Source organism: Epinephelus fuscoguttatus, linkage group LG23 (assembly GCF_011397635.1).
Source record: "Epinephelus fuscoguttatus linkage group LG23, E.fuscoguttatus.final_Chr_v1".
NCBI classification, from domain to species: Eukaryota; Metazoa; Chordata; class Actinopteri; order Perciformes; family Serranidae; genus Epinephelus; species Epinephelus fuscoguttatus.
In genome coordinates, this window is record NC_064774.1 from 34,399,069 (window position 1) to 34,416,529 (window position 17,461).

The following is a 17,461-nucleotide window of genomic DNA, read 5'->3' on the forward strand; positions in this document are numbered from 1 at the left end:
AAATACTCCAAAATAGCCTCCCTTCTGTTTCCTCTGCCCAAATGAACTTTTCTTCTGTCCTCCCCCTCTCTACCACTCTCCAGTCAGATTTCCATCTGTGCTTGACATTTGGTACCTACTTCATGTACAGGGCCAGGTCAGTGGCCAGAATAGCCCTCTCAATCATCTTCAGAGTGGCCCTGTACTCGTCTAGGGAGAGACCGCTCAGGATCTGGTTTCCCTGGAGAGAGAGAGAGAGAGAGAGAGAGAGAGAGAGGGAGAGAGAGAAACACAAGGAAAGAATTGTGCAAGTTCAGGAACAGCTCTGTATTTCATTGAATGATTTACATATACAGAGAGTACACTTAAGTTTGACTGTGTATATGTGTTTGTACACAAAGTGAGATAGCAGCCCCCTAAGGAATGATGATGACCACAGTCTGTTCTGTAAGAGACCACCAAGGGGTTGCCATGACAACGCTAACTGGAAAAGCACACACACACACACACACACACACACACACACACACACACACACACACACACACACAATCAAACAAATAAATCCAGTCCACATGTCTTGAGTGTTTATAAGCATGGTAACTGGCACATTATTCCATGTCCTTTCCATTTCAAGAGCTTTTAAGAGTGTGTACGTGCATGAATGCTCTCTTGTGACAGTCCATGCATGCTTGCATTTCTGTGAATCCGTCTGAATGTGTCCAGCAGCAGTGGGGTTAAGTAGTGCTGTGGAGTCGGGAGTTTGTTTAGAGGCCATAAAGATCGGAGCAGACTGTAAGTCACTATGTTTTATTGGACCATCACAGGGCTGAAGAGTAGGCTAGCAGCTGGAAAATGAGCAGAAAATGCATAATAAATAAAATGGAGAGATCCAGGATCCTGCAACAAGCAGGAAACAACATTAATTAAGGCCAATGAACGCCTCTACCACACCATCTTCTCCCTGTGAAGAATCCATTGGCAACGTCAGGTTGAATGATATGAACTGTGGCCCAGTTTGAGAATGGTAATTCTGCCTTATTACAGTTTAATGTGACATACAAATCACTGATAACATTGTTTATATAAAGGTGTACAATGTAAATTCAAGGGTCTTTACAAGGATTAAAGTTACTCTTTCTATCTGGGTTTAGAGATATCTCTCAGAAACTGTTGCCTCCAACCCAATACAGTTGTCAGTGGTGCAAACAGAATTGAAAAATTCCATGTAAAGAGTAAACACGTATTTGGGGCATCGGTGGCTTAGTGGATAGAGCAGGCGCCCCATGTACAGGGCTGTTGCCACAGCGGCCTGGGTTCGACTCCAGCCTGTGGTCCTTTGCTGCATGTCATTACCCCTCTCTCTCTCCCCCCTTCACGCTTAACTGTCCTATCTATAAAGGCAAAAATGCCCAAAAAAATATCTTTAAAAAGAGAGTGAACATGTATTTGAAACTACCTTATACAATAGGGGTGGGTTTGGGGGGACTTTGATTTGAACCTTTGCTGAGATGGAACACTGGATGTGGTGAACTGTTAGTAGTATCAGTGGGACACTTGCCAGAGGACATGAACTTTTACCCCTACATAAATATATGATCTGTCAGGAACAGCTCCACAACAGCAATGATAGGTCTCTAAAAATGACTATTTGATTATTTTAGCTGAAAGATTGTGTCAAAGATAGCTGGACTCTGTTTCATAGCAAGACATCGCAGCATTTCCAGTGGTGACTGTGCCACCAAAAGTGTTTTATTTTATTTTTAGTAAGACATCGTGGTGTTATCAGCTGCAGTTCCAGCGACAATTGTGGCACCATAACAAGGTATTTAAAGCTAAAACATGACATTTCCTAACCATAACCAAGTGGTTTTAGCACTAAACACAACCACATGTTAACTACAGCATTTATGAAACATAAAGTTTCACTGTGTCTACCATGTAATAATACCAACATTCATTCTGGCAATTGGGTTTGGACTCTTTAACTTTAACTCTGTAACTGGAAGAAAGCCTACACCTAACAACAAAACGAAACTTAGAAAGTCAGCTGAAACTTTTCACCTCTAGGGACGGCCAGTGGCTTAGTAGGTAGAGCATCCCATGTACAAAGGCAATGTCCTTGCAGCAGGCTACAGTGTGGCATTTTCTTTATTATGGTGCATACATTTGATTCTTGTTAATGTTCAAGTAAAAATCACAATAATTAGATCCTGCCACTCAGGATATACTGTAGATCGTCATTGTTTCCCAGTGTACTGTAGCTTTTAGCTCAAATATGTATTAGCATGGGAGTCTACAGTAATTGGAACAAATTAACCATCAATCAATCAATCAATTTTATTTATAAAGCCCAATATCACAAATCACAATTTGCCTCACAGGGCTTTACAGCATACGACATCCCTCTGTCCTTAAGACCCTCACAGCGGATAAGGAAAAACTCCCCAAAAAAACCCCTTTAACGGGGAAAAAAAACGGTAGAAACCTCAGGAAGAGCAACTGAGGAGGGATCCCTCTTCCAGGATGGACAGACGTGCAATAGATGTCGTACAGAACAGATCAACATGATAAATTAACAGTAATCCATATGACACAGGGAGAGAGAGAGAGAGAGAGAGAGAGAGAGAGAGAGAGAGAGAGAGAGAGAGAGAGCGAGAGAGAGATATGCAGGTAATGACAGTATCTTACAACAACATTAATGGAAGTAATAACATTATAGTTATAGTTCTGGTTACTGCGGTACAATATGTTGAAAGTATGTATTAATACCTGGCAGTATACATGTGTGACAATAATCATATGTGTATAATAACAGAAGAAGTATGACTAATGACTAATGATGGCAGCAGCAGCAGGAGGCATCTGGCGGCACCATGGCAGCAGCACAACCACACGTCACGCTGTCCAGGCACCGCTGTGATATGAGTTAATCTGAGAGACAGTGGAGCACAAAGGCTCCGGAGAAGAAGCCGAGTTAGTGACATCCAGAATGGCCGGGTTAGCTAGATGCAGTAATAGGATACGAGAGAGAGAGAGAGAGAGAGAAGGGGCCCGGTGTATTATAGAGGGGTCCTCCGGCAGACTAGGCCTAAGTCAGCCTAACTAAGGGCTGGTACAGGACAAGCCTGAGCCAGCCCTAACTATAAGCTTTATCAAAGAGGAAAGTCTTAAGTCTAGTCTTAAATGTGGAGACGGTGTCTGCCTCCCGGACCGTAACAGGAAGATGATTCCACAGGAGAGGAGCCTGATAGCTAAAGGCTCTGGCTCCTGATCGACTTTTGGAGACTTTAGGGACCACGAGTAACCCTGCGTTCTCAGAGCGCAGTGTTCTGGTGGGATAATATGGCACTATGAGCTCTCTAAGATATGATGGAGCTTGACCATTTAGAGCTTTATAAGTTAACAGTAGGATTTTAAATTCAATTCTGGATTTTACAGGGAGCCAGTGCAGAGAAGCTAAAACAGGAGAGATATGATCGCGTTTATTAGTTCCTGTTAGTACACGTGCTGCTGCATTCTGAATTAGCTGGAGAGTTTTTAAGGACTTACTAGAGCTACCTGATAATAGAGAGTTACAATAATCCAGCCTTGAGGTAACAAAAGCGTGGACCAATTTTTCTGCATCTTTTCGGTTCAGGATAGGCCTAATTTTCGCAATATTACGCAGATGAAAAAATGCAGTCCGTGAGGTTTGCTTTAAATGAGAATTAAAAGACAAATCTTGATCAAATGTTACTCCGAGGTTTCTTACGGTAGTGGCAGGGGCCAGAGCAATGCCATCTAGAGAAACTATGTCATCAGATAAAGAGTCTCTGAGTTGTTTGGGGCCAAGAACAATAACTTCAGTTTTGTCTGAATTTAACATCAGGAAATTGGTGCTCATCCAAGTTTTTATGTCTTTAAGGCAATTATGGAGTTTAGTTAATTGATTGCTTTCTTCTGGCTTCATTGATAAATACAACTGAGTATCATCCGCATAACAATGGAAATTTATAGAGTGATTTCTAATGATGTTACCTAACGGAAGCATATATAGAGTAAACAGGATTGGTCCGAGCACAGAACCTTGCGGAACTCCAAAACAAACTTTAGTACGTAAGGATGGTTCATTGCGACGTCAACAAATTGAAAACGATCAGATAAATAAGATTTAAACCAGCTTAGTGCTGAACCTTTTAAGCCAATTAAGTGATCCAGTCTCTGCAGCAGAATTTGATGGTCAATTGTGTCAAACGCCGCACTAAGATCTAATAAAACAAGTACAGAGACGAGTCCTTTGTCTGAAGCAATCAGAAGGTCATTTGTAATTTTAACTAGAGCTGTCTCAGTGCTATGATGCACTCTAAATCCTGACTGAAATTCCTCAAATAAATTATTATCCTGGAGAAAATCACACAGCTGGTCTGCGACTACTTTCTCAAGGATCTTTGACATAAAGGGAAGATTAGATATTGGTCTATAGTTGGCTAACACCTCTGGATCCAGGGTGGGCTTTTTAGTAGAGGTTTAATTACAGCTACCTTAAAAGACTGTGGTACATAACCTGTTAATAAGGATATATTGATCATATCTAATATATGAGTGTTAACTATAGGTAAGACCTCCTTAAGTAGCCTAGTTGGGATGGGGTCTAAGAGACACGTTGATGATTTGGATGAAGAAATCACTGCAGTCAATTCTTGAAGAGAAATTGGGGAGAAGCAATCTAAATATATATTAGATTTTACAGCTGTGTTTGAGGTTAGATAGGTACTATCTGAGGGCAGGAGGTCATGAATTTTGCCTCTAATAGTTAGAATTTTGTCATTAAAAAAGCTCATAAAATCATTACTGCTAAGGGCTAAGGGAATACGAGGCTCAATAGAGCTCTGACTCTCAGTCAGCCTGGCTACAGTGCTGAAAAGAAACCTGGGGTTGTTCTTATTGTCTTCTATTAGAGCTGAGTAATAGTTTGCTCTGGCATTGCGGAGGAAGTTTTGAGACTGTCTGTCCAGATTAAACGAGATTCTTCCAGTTTGGTTAATCGCCAATTCCTTTCAAATTTTCGCGATATTTGTTTTAACTTACGGGTTTGAGAGTTATACCAAGGAGCGAACTTTCTTTGCTTTTTTAACTTCTTTTTAAGAGGAGCTACAGAGTCGAGCGTTGTTCGTAGCGAGCCTACGGTGCTATCAACAAAATGATCAATTCGGGAGAGGTTAAAGTCGGCACGGGAAACCTCTGTTACTGAAGGTATTGGTATTGAATTTAACGAAGTAATCTTTTCCTTAAGTTTTGCGACAGCACTATCTGATAAACATCTAGTATAGTAACTGTTGCTGAGTGGCGTAATCGAGTAAAAGAAATCAAAAGTAATCAGATAATGATCCGATAGCGAGGGATTCTGTGGAAAGACTTTTAGGTTATCAATTTCAATTCCATACGTCAGAACTAGATCAAGGGTATGGTTAAAACAATGAGTAGGTTCATGTACACCCTGACTGAAGCCAATGGAGTCTAATAATGAGATAAACGCGGTAGCCAGGGAGTCATTATCAACGTCGACATGAATGTTAAAATCGCCTACAATAATAACTTTATCTGATTTAAGAACTAAACTGGATAAAAACTCTGAGAATTCAGATAAAAATTCAGAATACGGGCCAGGAGCACGGTACACTATAACAAATAAAAGTGGCTGCGAGGTTTTCCAGGTCGGATGTAAAAGACTAAGAACGAGGCTTTCAAATGAATTATAATCTAGTTTAGGTTTAGGACTGATTAACAGACTAGAGTTAAAAATGGCTGCAACATTACCATTAACATACAACATAATTACAAATATTATTAACTATTAATTAATTATTATTGTAGGCATGTTCAGAGAACATAGCATGGAGCTATTGTCAGTCCCTGACAATATGAACTCAAAACTTTACATAACCCTCATTCAACTGGGGCCTATAGTGCCTTCTGTGTTTGCAGGTCAGATTTGACTATATTCAATCATATATACACCCTGGACAGCACCTCAGTTCACTGGACTGTAAAACCAAAACAGGCAAGCATACCATAATGCTTGATCCAAATATTGTCCAAACTTGCCATTTTTAGCATGTAAGTTGTTAGCTCAGAGGTTTTCCCCATGGCGAAGGGGATTTGGAAATGGTAACATGCAAATAGCTGAAGCAAGGGAGAATGTTGGCCAAAATCAGCAGGCCATTGCAGGCTAAAGCTGAAAACACACTGGCGCCACCATGGTACGGCACATCATGTAACGCATGTCAAGTGCCACCCCTTGCACACACTGGACATCTCATGCTGCTGCTCATCAACCACGTTATTATTACTTTTACTAAAAGATCTGTACTTCCTCCACCTCCGCATTCTCACCTGAAGAGCCTATCTCTAGAGCTGCGATTTGACAATAAGTATCTTTTTGGTCATTGTCTTTATAATGACAGGATTGTGAGTTGTTGAGCTCTAATTATTTCTTGGCATCAACAATGAGTCTCTCCTCATCCATTCTTCATCACACACGAAACAGAGCAACAACAAAGTTCTTTTTATACATCCATGGTGAGGAGAGGAGTCGAGCTGCCATAGGAGCAGAGAAAAAGAGCTGTTACAGGAGCTGGTATGTATAAGCAGAGAGTGAGTGGGGAAAAAAGCATTTTAATGCCAGGGGCAGTGAGGATAGAAATACGATGGTGGCATGAAGTGCTATGGGGTGGTGCATCCAGGAACGCCGACACGTGTCTAGCCGCCGTCGGTTTGGGGTTGTACATCAAAAATAAAAGGGCCGTATTTTTTGATTCACGGTATCTGCGGCAAGTGTGACCCTTAAAGCCATAGCCTGCATGTGGTGAGTCAGACTATCATCCACCTGATTAAATTAACCACATTTTAGACAAAGTAAGAAACCATTAAGTGCTAATGTTCTCTGATCTGGTAACTGGTACATGTAGGCAAAGGGATGGTGCAAACAGAGAAATGACGATTTTACTGGAAGGCTTTCTGTGTATATTCAATTTCAATTCAATTCAATTCAATTTTATTTATAAAGCCCAATATCACAAATCACAATTTGCCTCACAGGGCTTTACAGCATACAACATCCTTCTGTCCTTGGACCCCACAGTGGGTAAGGAAAAACTCCCCAAAAAACCCTTTAATGGGGGGAAAAAATGGTAGAAACCTCAGGAAGAGAAACTGAGAAGGGATCCCTCTTCCAGTACAGACAGACATGCATACATATATATATGAGTGAGTGGACCTACAGAGCTGTTGAGGATCATGAGGCACTGGTCAAAGTGGTGATGCTCCATGGTGGAGTGGCAGTAGAGCTGGGCCAGTGGGTGGTCGCTCCTGGATGCACACAGAAATAAGAATCACACATAGGGGATATATATATAGGGGATATATATATATATATATATATATATATATATATATACATATATATAATTATATGACTCATGCTGTCCTGCTGTACCTCTGTATGTAGGAGTTGTTGACTCCTCTGTGGTCCAGATCGTGGCAGAGAGTTGCAATCATCAGAGCCAAGATCTCCAGATCACTAAGGTTATTCTGTCAGGAGATGAATGAGTAGATAAAGTCAAAGGAAAGGATGAGGACAAACACACACAACTGCATCCACACAACAGCAGCTGGTTTAACAGATGATAATCTTTTGCCACAGTCAAACCAAACAAAAGCGTCATATCTGCTGTGTACACACAGTGCTATTGTAACTCTCCACATATTGTTGGCAGTGCGAGCACTGGACAGCAGGACCATTTCTGCATATTCTGCAGCTTTCACACCAGAGCTGAAAGGCTCCAGCACTGTTGACACTGATATTTCCAGATTCTAAGTCTCCAATATGCAGAAATTAATGTTTTTGTGTCAGCGAAACCACCAGTGTGCAGGGTTTTCCCAAACTATTTCATTATTGGTGGTGTAGGAAATCATTTGAAACATTTTAACCACACATTATAGGTCTTGTTTAATTAGTCCATTAGCTACATATCATGTAAATTCAACGTTACTGCCAATCATTTTCCAAAATCAACACAGTCTTACTCTTACCTCGTCACATGTCAGTGTTTAGTCATGGACTTTCCACACTGAGATATGATGTGCAAGGTACCCTGGGTGCCTTGGTTGTTGATGGTCTGGGACACCATGTCAACTTCAGCCTGTTACATGCATTGTCTGTTTTCAAAATACACTTCTGTTTTCACAGGAAATGTACAATTTGCATACAGTCTCTTTCAAAACAAATGCACTACGTCAGTACAACACTGTGAATTGGTGCTTTTTTCTTTCAACAACAAGTGCACATGGTTACTTTGAGCCAACACACACACACGTGGTCGGGTTTAGGAAAAAAGAACAGGGTTTGGCTTTACAATCACACAGAGAGTAAACCCTTGCCTCCCAGTTGAAAGTCGGTGGTTGTTGGACCCATCCACCACCCCTCCTGCCCGTCCTACTCCCACTGTTACCCCCTTAACTTTTGTTGTTGACCCATGTTTTTTCTCCTGATGCCTCTAGGCACAGTTACACAATAACAGTGACCGACTGTGTATCATGCCGGTGTGAAAGGATGGCTTTTTCAGTGTGTGACACCAGAGGTCACTGACCAATGACTTTGGAGTGAGGCCAGGTTGCCAAAGTTGAAATCAACACTTTAAGGGTTGATTTCCTACATTCTGTGAAGTCAAGTGTTTCAGTAAATTTTACTTCACAATGAAAGCCAACTTGCTGAGATGTATGCCTTTATCCATCCATCCATCCATCCATCCATCCATCCATCCATCCATCCATCTGCCCCGACGCCTCCCACCAGTTGGACGTGCCTGAACACCTCAAACGGGAGGCGCCCAGGAGACATTCTGATCTGGCTCCTTTTGATGCAAGTGAGCAGCTACTCTGAGCTCCCTCCAGATCTCTGAGCTCCTCACTCTAAGAGGCCTTTCACACCTGAACGTTTGGTCTGGACTTTTCAGTTTGATCCGAAACAAATTAATATGTGTAAAACCTCTTGCTGACCATGGCCTGGACCACAGTCCAAATTTGGTCCAATGAAAAGACATGCACTCATTCAAAATGGTTCAGTTCTTTGCATGGTTTGGACTTTATCATCATTTACAGTAAGTTTCAGTGCTGCTAGAACCGGAGACAAGTGAGGAAAGCCAAAAGTCGAAAAAATTAGCACCTGGGGGGAGGAAGAAAAAGAAAAAAGAAAAATTTTAGTTGAAATTTGGTCTGACCTAAAAAGTCAGCTGGAAAAAACTGACAGAAACGCAGACACTACCCACTTGTTTTGAGAGAGGATAAGGGAGAGAAGTTGAAATATATATATATACAGTGCCCTCCAAAAGTATTGGAACAGTGAGTCCAATTCATTTACTTTTGTTGTAGACTGAAAACATTTGGGTTTGACATCAAAAGATAAATATGAGACAAGAGATCAACATTTCATCTTTTATTTCCAGGTATTTACATCTGGATCTGATACACAACTTAGAAGATAGCATTATTTGTAATGGAACACAAATTTTTTAGGTGAGCAAAAGTATTGGAACATATAAACTTAAAATAGATTAAAGTGAATGAGACTTAATATTTAGTTGCAAATCCTTTGCTTTCAATAACTGCATCAAGCCTGTGACCCATTGACATCACCAAACATTTGCATTCTTCTTTTTTGATGCTTTTCCAGGCTTTCACCACAGTCTCTTTCAGTTGTTGTTTGTTTTGGGGGGTTACTCCCTTCAGTCTCCTCTTCAGCAGGTAAAATGCATGCTCTATTGGGTTTAAGTCTGGAGACTGACTTGGCCAGTCTAAAACCTTCCACTTCTTGCCCCTGATGAACTCCTTTGTTGTTTTGGCAGTGTGTTTTGGGTCGTTATCTTGCTGCATGATGAAGGATCTCCCAATCAGTTTGGTTGCATCTTTCTTTAAATTAGCAGACAAAATGTTTCTGTAGACTTCTGAGTTCATTTTGCTGCTGCCATCATGTGTTACATCATCAATGAAGATGAAAGAGCCCGTCCCAGAAGAAGCCATGCAAGCCCAAGCCATGACATTACCTCCACCGTGTTTCACAGATGAGCTTGTATGTTTGGGATCATGAAATCCTTTCTTTCTCCAAACTTTCGCCTTTCTGTCACTTTGGAAAAAGTTCATCTTTGTCTCATCAGTCCATAAAACTTTTTCCCAGAATTTTTGAGGTTCATCTCTGTACCTTTTGGCAAATTCCAGCCTGGCCTTCCTATTCTTCTTGCTAATGAGTGGTTTGCATCTTCTGGTGTAGCCTCTGTACTTTTGTTCATGAAGTCTTCTGCAAACAGTAGATTGTGATACCTTCACTCCTGCCCTCTGGAGGTTGTTGCTGATGTCACTAACAGTTGTTTAAGGGTCTTTCTTTACAGCTCTCACAATGTTTCTGTCATCAACTGCTGATGTTTTCCTTGGTCTACTTGTTCGATGTCTGTTGCTTAGTACACCAGTGGTTTCTTTCTTCTTCAGGACATTCCAAATGGTTGTACTGGCTATGGCCAATGTTTGTGCAATGGCTCTGATTGATTGTCCATCTTCTCTCAGATTCACAATTGCTTCTTTTTCACCCATAGACAGCTCTCTGGTTTTCATGTTGGTTCCACCTCTAAATGCAGTCTGCACAGGCAAAATCTATCGTACCCAATCTGAAACTGAGCTCAGCATTCAGTGCTATTTATTGTTTGAATAATCAATGTAACTGGGAGACGCCTGGGCAACAAAACACACCTGTCAGTGACATGTTCCAATACTTTTGCTCTCATGAAAAATGGGTGGGTTCAAACAAAAGGTGCTATCTTCTAAGTTGTGTATCAGATGTAAATACCTGGAAATAAAAGCTGAAATGTTGATCTCTTGTCCCATATTCATCTTTTGATGTCAAACCCAAATATTTTCAGTCTACAACAAAAATAAAGGAATTGGCCTCACTGTTCCAATACTTTTGGAGGGCACTGTATAAAAAAAAGAAGTGTTGACATTCCAGGAGTAGTCACAGTTTTAAACTGGCACCATCATTTACGTTTTTGGCATAAAAGCTAAATCTTAATATGGAATAATAACACTATATATATAGTAAATTGTTCGTGACAGCTCATCTCTTGTAATAGACTGTAACTCATTTTACTGTTCATTCCTGAAACGGAGATGGAAAGCATCGCAGGAATGATTGTAGCTTTCTCCTCCTTTCCTGCCGGCGATGAATTGACTTTCGTGAAAGAACATTCATGTGGTGAATCTGAACCACCCTCAAGTATTGAGCTTTAAGATGGCAATGTTGGTAATGATGCCACAATAATGAAATTAAAGTAGCAAAGCCCACCAGAAACACAATGCAATGATATCCAATGTACAGCTGTTTACGAACCAATAAATATAAAGTATGGGGAGGCGCACTGCACCTAGGAGATGATGACAGGACGTGAGTCATTGTGTCTGGTTTAACAAAAGGGATCTTACTCTTTAACAAAGAGGTGGACCTCCTTTCCATAATGTTGTTAGACACTTAGGAAAATAGAGTAATAATCCCTTATGAGCCTGTCAGTGGCAAAAACAAGGACTTTTACTGGATGTGAATTAATGGTAGAAAAATAGTCCAGATGTGCTCTCACTCAACACTGTACCATTTAATAAAATATTCTCCCATTAGTCACGGTCCAAGTTACTCTACCATGCAAAATAAGCAGTCCTTTAAAACAAGGATGACAGTAAAACATATGCCTGTCTATATGAGGCGAACGTAACAAATCAGCTCATCTGAAGCAGTGATTGGCTCCACTGACCTGTAAGCGCCCTGACTTGAGGAGGGAGAACATGCTCTGTGCAGTGTTGAAGGCATGTCTCCAGTTGTGATAAGCCACATTCTTCCTGTAGTTCTTCTTTACACTCAGAACCCACTGGCATAAATTCTACAAAGACAGAAAGAGTAATAAAAGAAGACTGATTCAACCATTGTTAACAACTTTTCTAGGGCTGGATGCATCATGCAAGCACAATATATAATGATACAATAAAGTACTTAAAACTCTATTTGAACTCAATGTTCCTGTACAATATAGAGCAGGGGTATTAACTAAACTTCTAAGAGGTCCAGTTTGAGAAAATTTCCTTACACAAAGGTCCAGAACCTCATAATGCCTGCGATATGATTTAGTGTGATATATATACTGAAGTAGCCTAGTAGTTGTATCAACATCTACATGTAATCAACATCTGCCTGTCAAATCAAATACCGAAAGTAAGATTCAAAAACATTTTGACAATATTAGTGCCACTTAACACTGAACTATACAGATATGCATTAAAAAATAAAATGGAGAAAATAAATGAAATAGTTTTTGAAAAATTGTGCATCTTAAAATACAGCGCTTAATTTTAGAATGAATAAAATAAAGTGTAGAAACAGCTTGAATATTCCTTTTTCTTTGTTAACTGTTTCACATCTTGAAATAAATAACAATTGAACAGTTTTACATGTTCTCTTTCTTTCCCTCTTTTCCCACTCTCCCCACTTTCTGTTGTTTGTAGAACTGAGCTCGAGCTTGTCCTGCCAGGATTTTAAATCTGGGCTGGAATGATGTCAGGGCCACTCTCATACACATGTGCAGGTGCGCACTGGTGAGCCTGAAATGATATTTAGTTTTTATTATGTTCATTGTGGAGAAAGCTACCTCGCAGCTGTATGTCGAGCCAAACATGGTCAAGATGTACAGCGGTACTTTCCTCAGACCTGGGAAAGGTTCCTCTGTTTCTCTCCCTGTCTCTCGCTCACTTGTCTCCCTCTGTGTTTCTCCCCGTCTCCCCCTCACTCACCTCTCCGTCTGTCTTTGTTTTTCTATATTTCTATCTTTCTATTTTTCTATCGTCTTTCCGCTTGTCACTCGCCTCTCAGGTCTCTCATCTGACAGTATACAGAGTCGTTAATCACCTGGAATGCAGAGATTTGATTGGTTGGGTGGCATCACGTGGGATGGCTTAACTCGTATGCAATTGGTCTGTGCATTTCCTGATCAGCTGTAAAGACTAGGAATATTCAAGCTGTTTCTACACATTATTTTATTCATTCTAAAATTAAGCACTGTATTTTAAGATGCACAGTTTTTCAAAAACTATTTCATTTATTTTCTCCATTTTATTTTTTAATGCATATCTGTATAGTTTTTATGATTGTTTTGATTCATTGTGTTATTGTTTGTTTTTATGTCCAATGTTTTAATATTTTGATGTACAGCACTTTGTTTCAGCTGTGGTTGTTTTTAAGGTGCTTAAGAAATAAAGCTGGATTGGATTGGATTGCATTAGCCTCAAGAATAGGTAACAATGCATGTGTTGCCTTCAGGGCCTGTGTACTGTCTTGGTAAAAGATAAAAGCTCCGATAAAAACTAGCATTCAGGTAATGGCATATAAAAGAGAAGAGCAATGAACACCAAGGTAAAGTGGGATGCTGATTCCTGGAAGTAGACCTGAAAGTAGGACAAAGTGTCCCAAACACTGGCTCTGGCCCTTCTCACACACTTGATGGTGGTTACATAGTCATGTGCTACCATTAGGGCGAGGAAAAACAATTAAAACTTGAGACAAAACAGAGACAGAAGCTACAGCCAATCAAATTACTTGGATGTAAACAAACAAACAAACAAACACAGGACTTTCACCTACCAGACCATTGTTCATGTCCTATGTGAAACCAAAAGTCAAGGTTGACTGAATGCAACTTAGGTCAGGTTACGTTGCATCAAAAACATACTTATTTTAAACAATGCCACAGTCTTTTTCCAAACCTAATCATGTGGCTTTAGCAGCTAAACCTGACAAAAGTTCAACTGAAACCCAATGGCCATTTAATGGGCTGATCATGGCCTTCTGTACATATACAGATATATTCACAGATATATCCATATCAGCATATGGGTTTTCCAATATGCGTTGATATGAAAGCATTTTTTACAGAACATATACTGCAGTAAAGAAAGCCTGGGGTGATTTAATTATGGTGTAAGTCCATAGTTTGTCCAACAACCAACCAACCAACCAACCAACCAATCAATCAATCTTTTAAAACTGTAATAATGACTATATTACGCATATGAATAGGCAGACTTAGGCAGTGTCCTCATTTAGGATCCTTGTGGCCTGAGGGGAAGGGGCTCTTTTTGATCCTCTCAGTGCTGTGCTTGTTATCTTCACTATTGTCACTACTGCTGTACATTTCTACAAATCTCAAATCTTAATTGTTCAGAATCATTCAGACTTACTGGGTCTCATTCATAAAATGTTAGTAAATCTGTGAGCAGATTTGCACATAAAAAACCTTGGCACTAAAAACCTACACCGGATTCATGAATGCTGCGAAAAACTCAGTTTTGATCATAGGGATGTATGTATGTTCATAAATGCAAATTAACAGAAAGAGAGAGAGATACAGTGAAAGAAAAACTTTTCTGACGCTAAGATTGAATTAATTTTGGATGGGGTTGAGAAACACATTTTATTTTCTTCTGTTAGTAGTGGCATGACTATTTCTTATAATATAATAATTTATATTATAGCTCTTAAATTTGGCCCATGGCCTAAATTCTTCATTTAAACTGTGTCATTTGGAGCAACAACATCTGAAGACGTAGTTCTATAAGCTCTGCATGGGTGGAAAACTTAAATGTTAACTATTACTCTCAATTGAATCCTACATAGTAGATTATCGTGTCAAAGGTAAACGGCACTCTTAAGTTACTGAAACTGCAGTTTTTTGACCGAGGTAAAAGGTTAAATTGACTGGAAATGCTGAATAATCCAAAAGTGAAACCAGGCCTTGAAGCCCCCGACTCGCCTGACACCGAGACACCGGAAAAACCTGAGACCGATGTCAGCACAATAATAGCGGCGCTGAAGAAGACGGAACAGTGCATATTAGCCAAGATTGACACATCTCTGGCAGCAGTAGCAGGTGAACTGCATAAGAAGATGGATGACCTGTCTAGCGGCCTGAGAGCAGAGATCACCGGTGTTCACACTGAACTGTCTAAAGCAATCAAAGAGATTCAAAAAGAAAACGCAGCGTGTGCGGCGTGGATCGAAAATCTGGAGGAAGGAGCTAATGGCTACTCTGACCGAGTGGTGGAACTTCAGAATAAAGTTTCTTCCCTCACTTTGGAAGTTACCCGGCTGATTTCCAAGACTGAAGACCTGGAATGCCGACAGCGGAGAGAGAACTGCAGGTTAATTGGTGTGGAGGAAGGCTTCGGGAACATGCGACCGAAGGAAGCCGTGGCCAAGCTGCTACAAGATTCACTGGGCTTAAGCTATACTCCAACGCTTGACCGGCCGCATAGGAGCCTGCAACCAAGACCAAAAGATGTAAACTGCCCGAGGCTGATAGTCATTAAATTCCACTATTTCCAGGAGAAGGTGGACGTCCTTCGCAAGGCCATGAGCGCGGGACCCATTTTCCACAACGGCAGGCGCCTCCATATCTATCTGGACTATGCAGCCTCGGTCAGTAAACGGAGAGCCACCTTCACCAAAGTTCAGGAAATACTTCGCCGCTGCCCCGGTGTGAAATACGGTATTCTGTATCCAGCCACACTTAAGATCACAACGCCAGCAGGTGAGCAACAATCCTTCGAAGATCTGACCAAGGCAAAGCAGTATATTGAAGCCAACCTACAACCCGATAGGCAAGATGAGAGTAATGGTTAGTAACATTTGGGACTTTTTATTTGACTACGGTGTACGCTGCATGTATACTGTGGCTGACAGTGTGAAGCCTGCCGGCTGGCGCACTTCATTGCTGCAGCTTGGAGCGCACTTGACAATAGACGTGACCCCGGGACAGCCAAAAACCACGTATCAGCCATAGACTATATTACATTGGTGGACTGGCTCTTTAGCCAGTTTTTTGCTTCACCTGAGTGGTGTGACGTGACTGAGAGGAGGTCATATCTGTTTATGTTTATTTTGAAACATGGGTACTTTTGTGAAATAAGTATGACAGCTATGTGAAACAATTTTTATCCTCCATCCTATTTTATTAAACAAGTCTTTGTTTATATTTTTTCATTTTTAATTGATGAGGAGAGATATATTATCATTACCCCGGTTATGGTTGTTATTATTTATTTATCTATTTGATTTCTTGTTCCCTGGGAAAATGCCTCCAACTGTAAGCTTCAGGCACCATGTCAGCCTGTGTGTATTTATTACTCTGTAAACATGCAGCAAGGGTAGTAGTGTTGTTGAAGGAACCCTATTCACTGATTTTCATTCCATGCATGGTTCTTTTGAGAGGAGAGAACGGTTCTGACGTGTTATATGCTAAAAAGAGGGACAAGTGTTCGTAGGGCAGTCTTAGGTTCGAAGAAGACCAGCCCAGGGATCCAGGATGAGAAGGGGTTATTTCTGTTTATGCTCTGTGTATTTGTTTTTGTTTCACTGATGTGTATTTGTTGTCTTTTATGATTCAGTTTAATACAGTATACAATCAGATGTTGTCAATGTGCAAGACTGCTCTATAATTTAAAGTCACAAAGAAATGGTTCCTAGAATAGTAGGTAAACAGCAAGGTGCATTTTCTTTCATCAGTTGGAATGTCAAAGGCTTGAATAATTGATAACTGACCCATGGCGGGTGAAGAATCCTACTACAAAACAGTTTTCTTTCTTCTCTCCCGTCCATCACAGTTATTCTAGGATTGATTATTTTATTACAGATAATAAATTACTGCCTTTTATTTCCAATTGTCAATATCACAGCATAGTCCTGTCAGATCACAGTCCTGTCCAGTTCAACATTATGCTTCCAGTCAGCATAACGCCCCAGTATATCTGGCGCTTAGACCCACACTTGCTCACCAGTGGACCATTTAAAGCATTCCTTAGTGATCAGATAGACTTGTTTCTCGAGATAAATGACACCCCAGATGTCTCACGGAGAGCGCTGTGGGAAACATTGAAAGTATATATTAGGGTCAAATAACTGACGTGCAGTTTTGGGTTGCGGTGTGTAAGGAGGACAGAGGATGGTTTATTTTATTTATTCAGAGAACTGTGTTTTCCAATTTTGTATTAAGTCAATTTAAGTGACTTTTTGTCATGTTTAACTTGTTTCAAAGGCATCTGTATTGTGAACATAACAGAGCACAATACGAATTAAAATTGTAATTTCTAATAATGACAAGCAATATTTATGTGCAATATCTTATTTACACAAGCACAACAAGCAGTCCGAAGCAGGTGTAGATTTTGTTTGTACCTACGAAGAGATTGGCGCTACTAACATACTGATGAATACTGAAATACACAAAATTTCGTTCTGCAAACAATTTACACACAACTTTGTTCTGTTCACATTTCATTAATGAGACCCATTGTTTTTACCTGTGAGATAAACTGTATGACTCAAGACAAACTGCAAAAACTACATTATGGATAGGGTGCA

The 17,461-nt window shown here is 40.4% G+C and overlaps 1 protein-coding gene across 8 annotated transcripts in view; it reads right to left on the reverse strand.

Annotated features, from left to right (window-relative positions):
* The window catches only part of pde5ab (phosphodiesterase 5A, cGMP-specific, b), a 287,017-nt gene that overhangs the window by 30,906 nt on the left and 238,650 nt on the right, over positions 1-17,461 (reverse strand). For all 8 annotated transcript variants that reach the window (XM_049568813.1, XM_049568815.1, XM_049568812.1 and 5 more), the window contains 4 exons: positions 11,811-11,936; positions 7,457-7,551; positions 7,242-7,329; positions 120-220 (listed from right to left, as the gene is read on the reverse strand). In XM_049568813.1, coding sequence (XP_049424770.1) covers positions 120-220; positions 7,242-7,329; positions 7,457-7,551; positions 11,811-11,936 — 410 coding nt within the window. The remainder of the gene's footprint in view (positions 1-119; positions 221-7,241; positions 7,330-7,456; positions 7,552-11,810; positions 11,937-17,461) is intronic.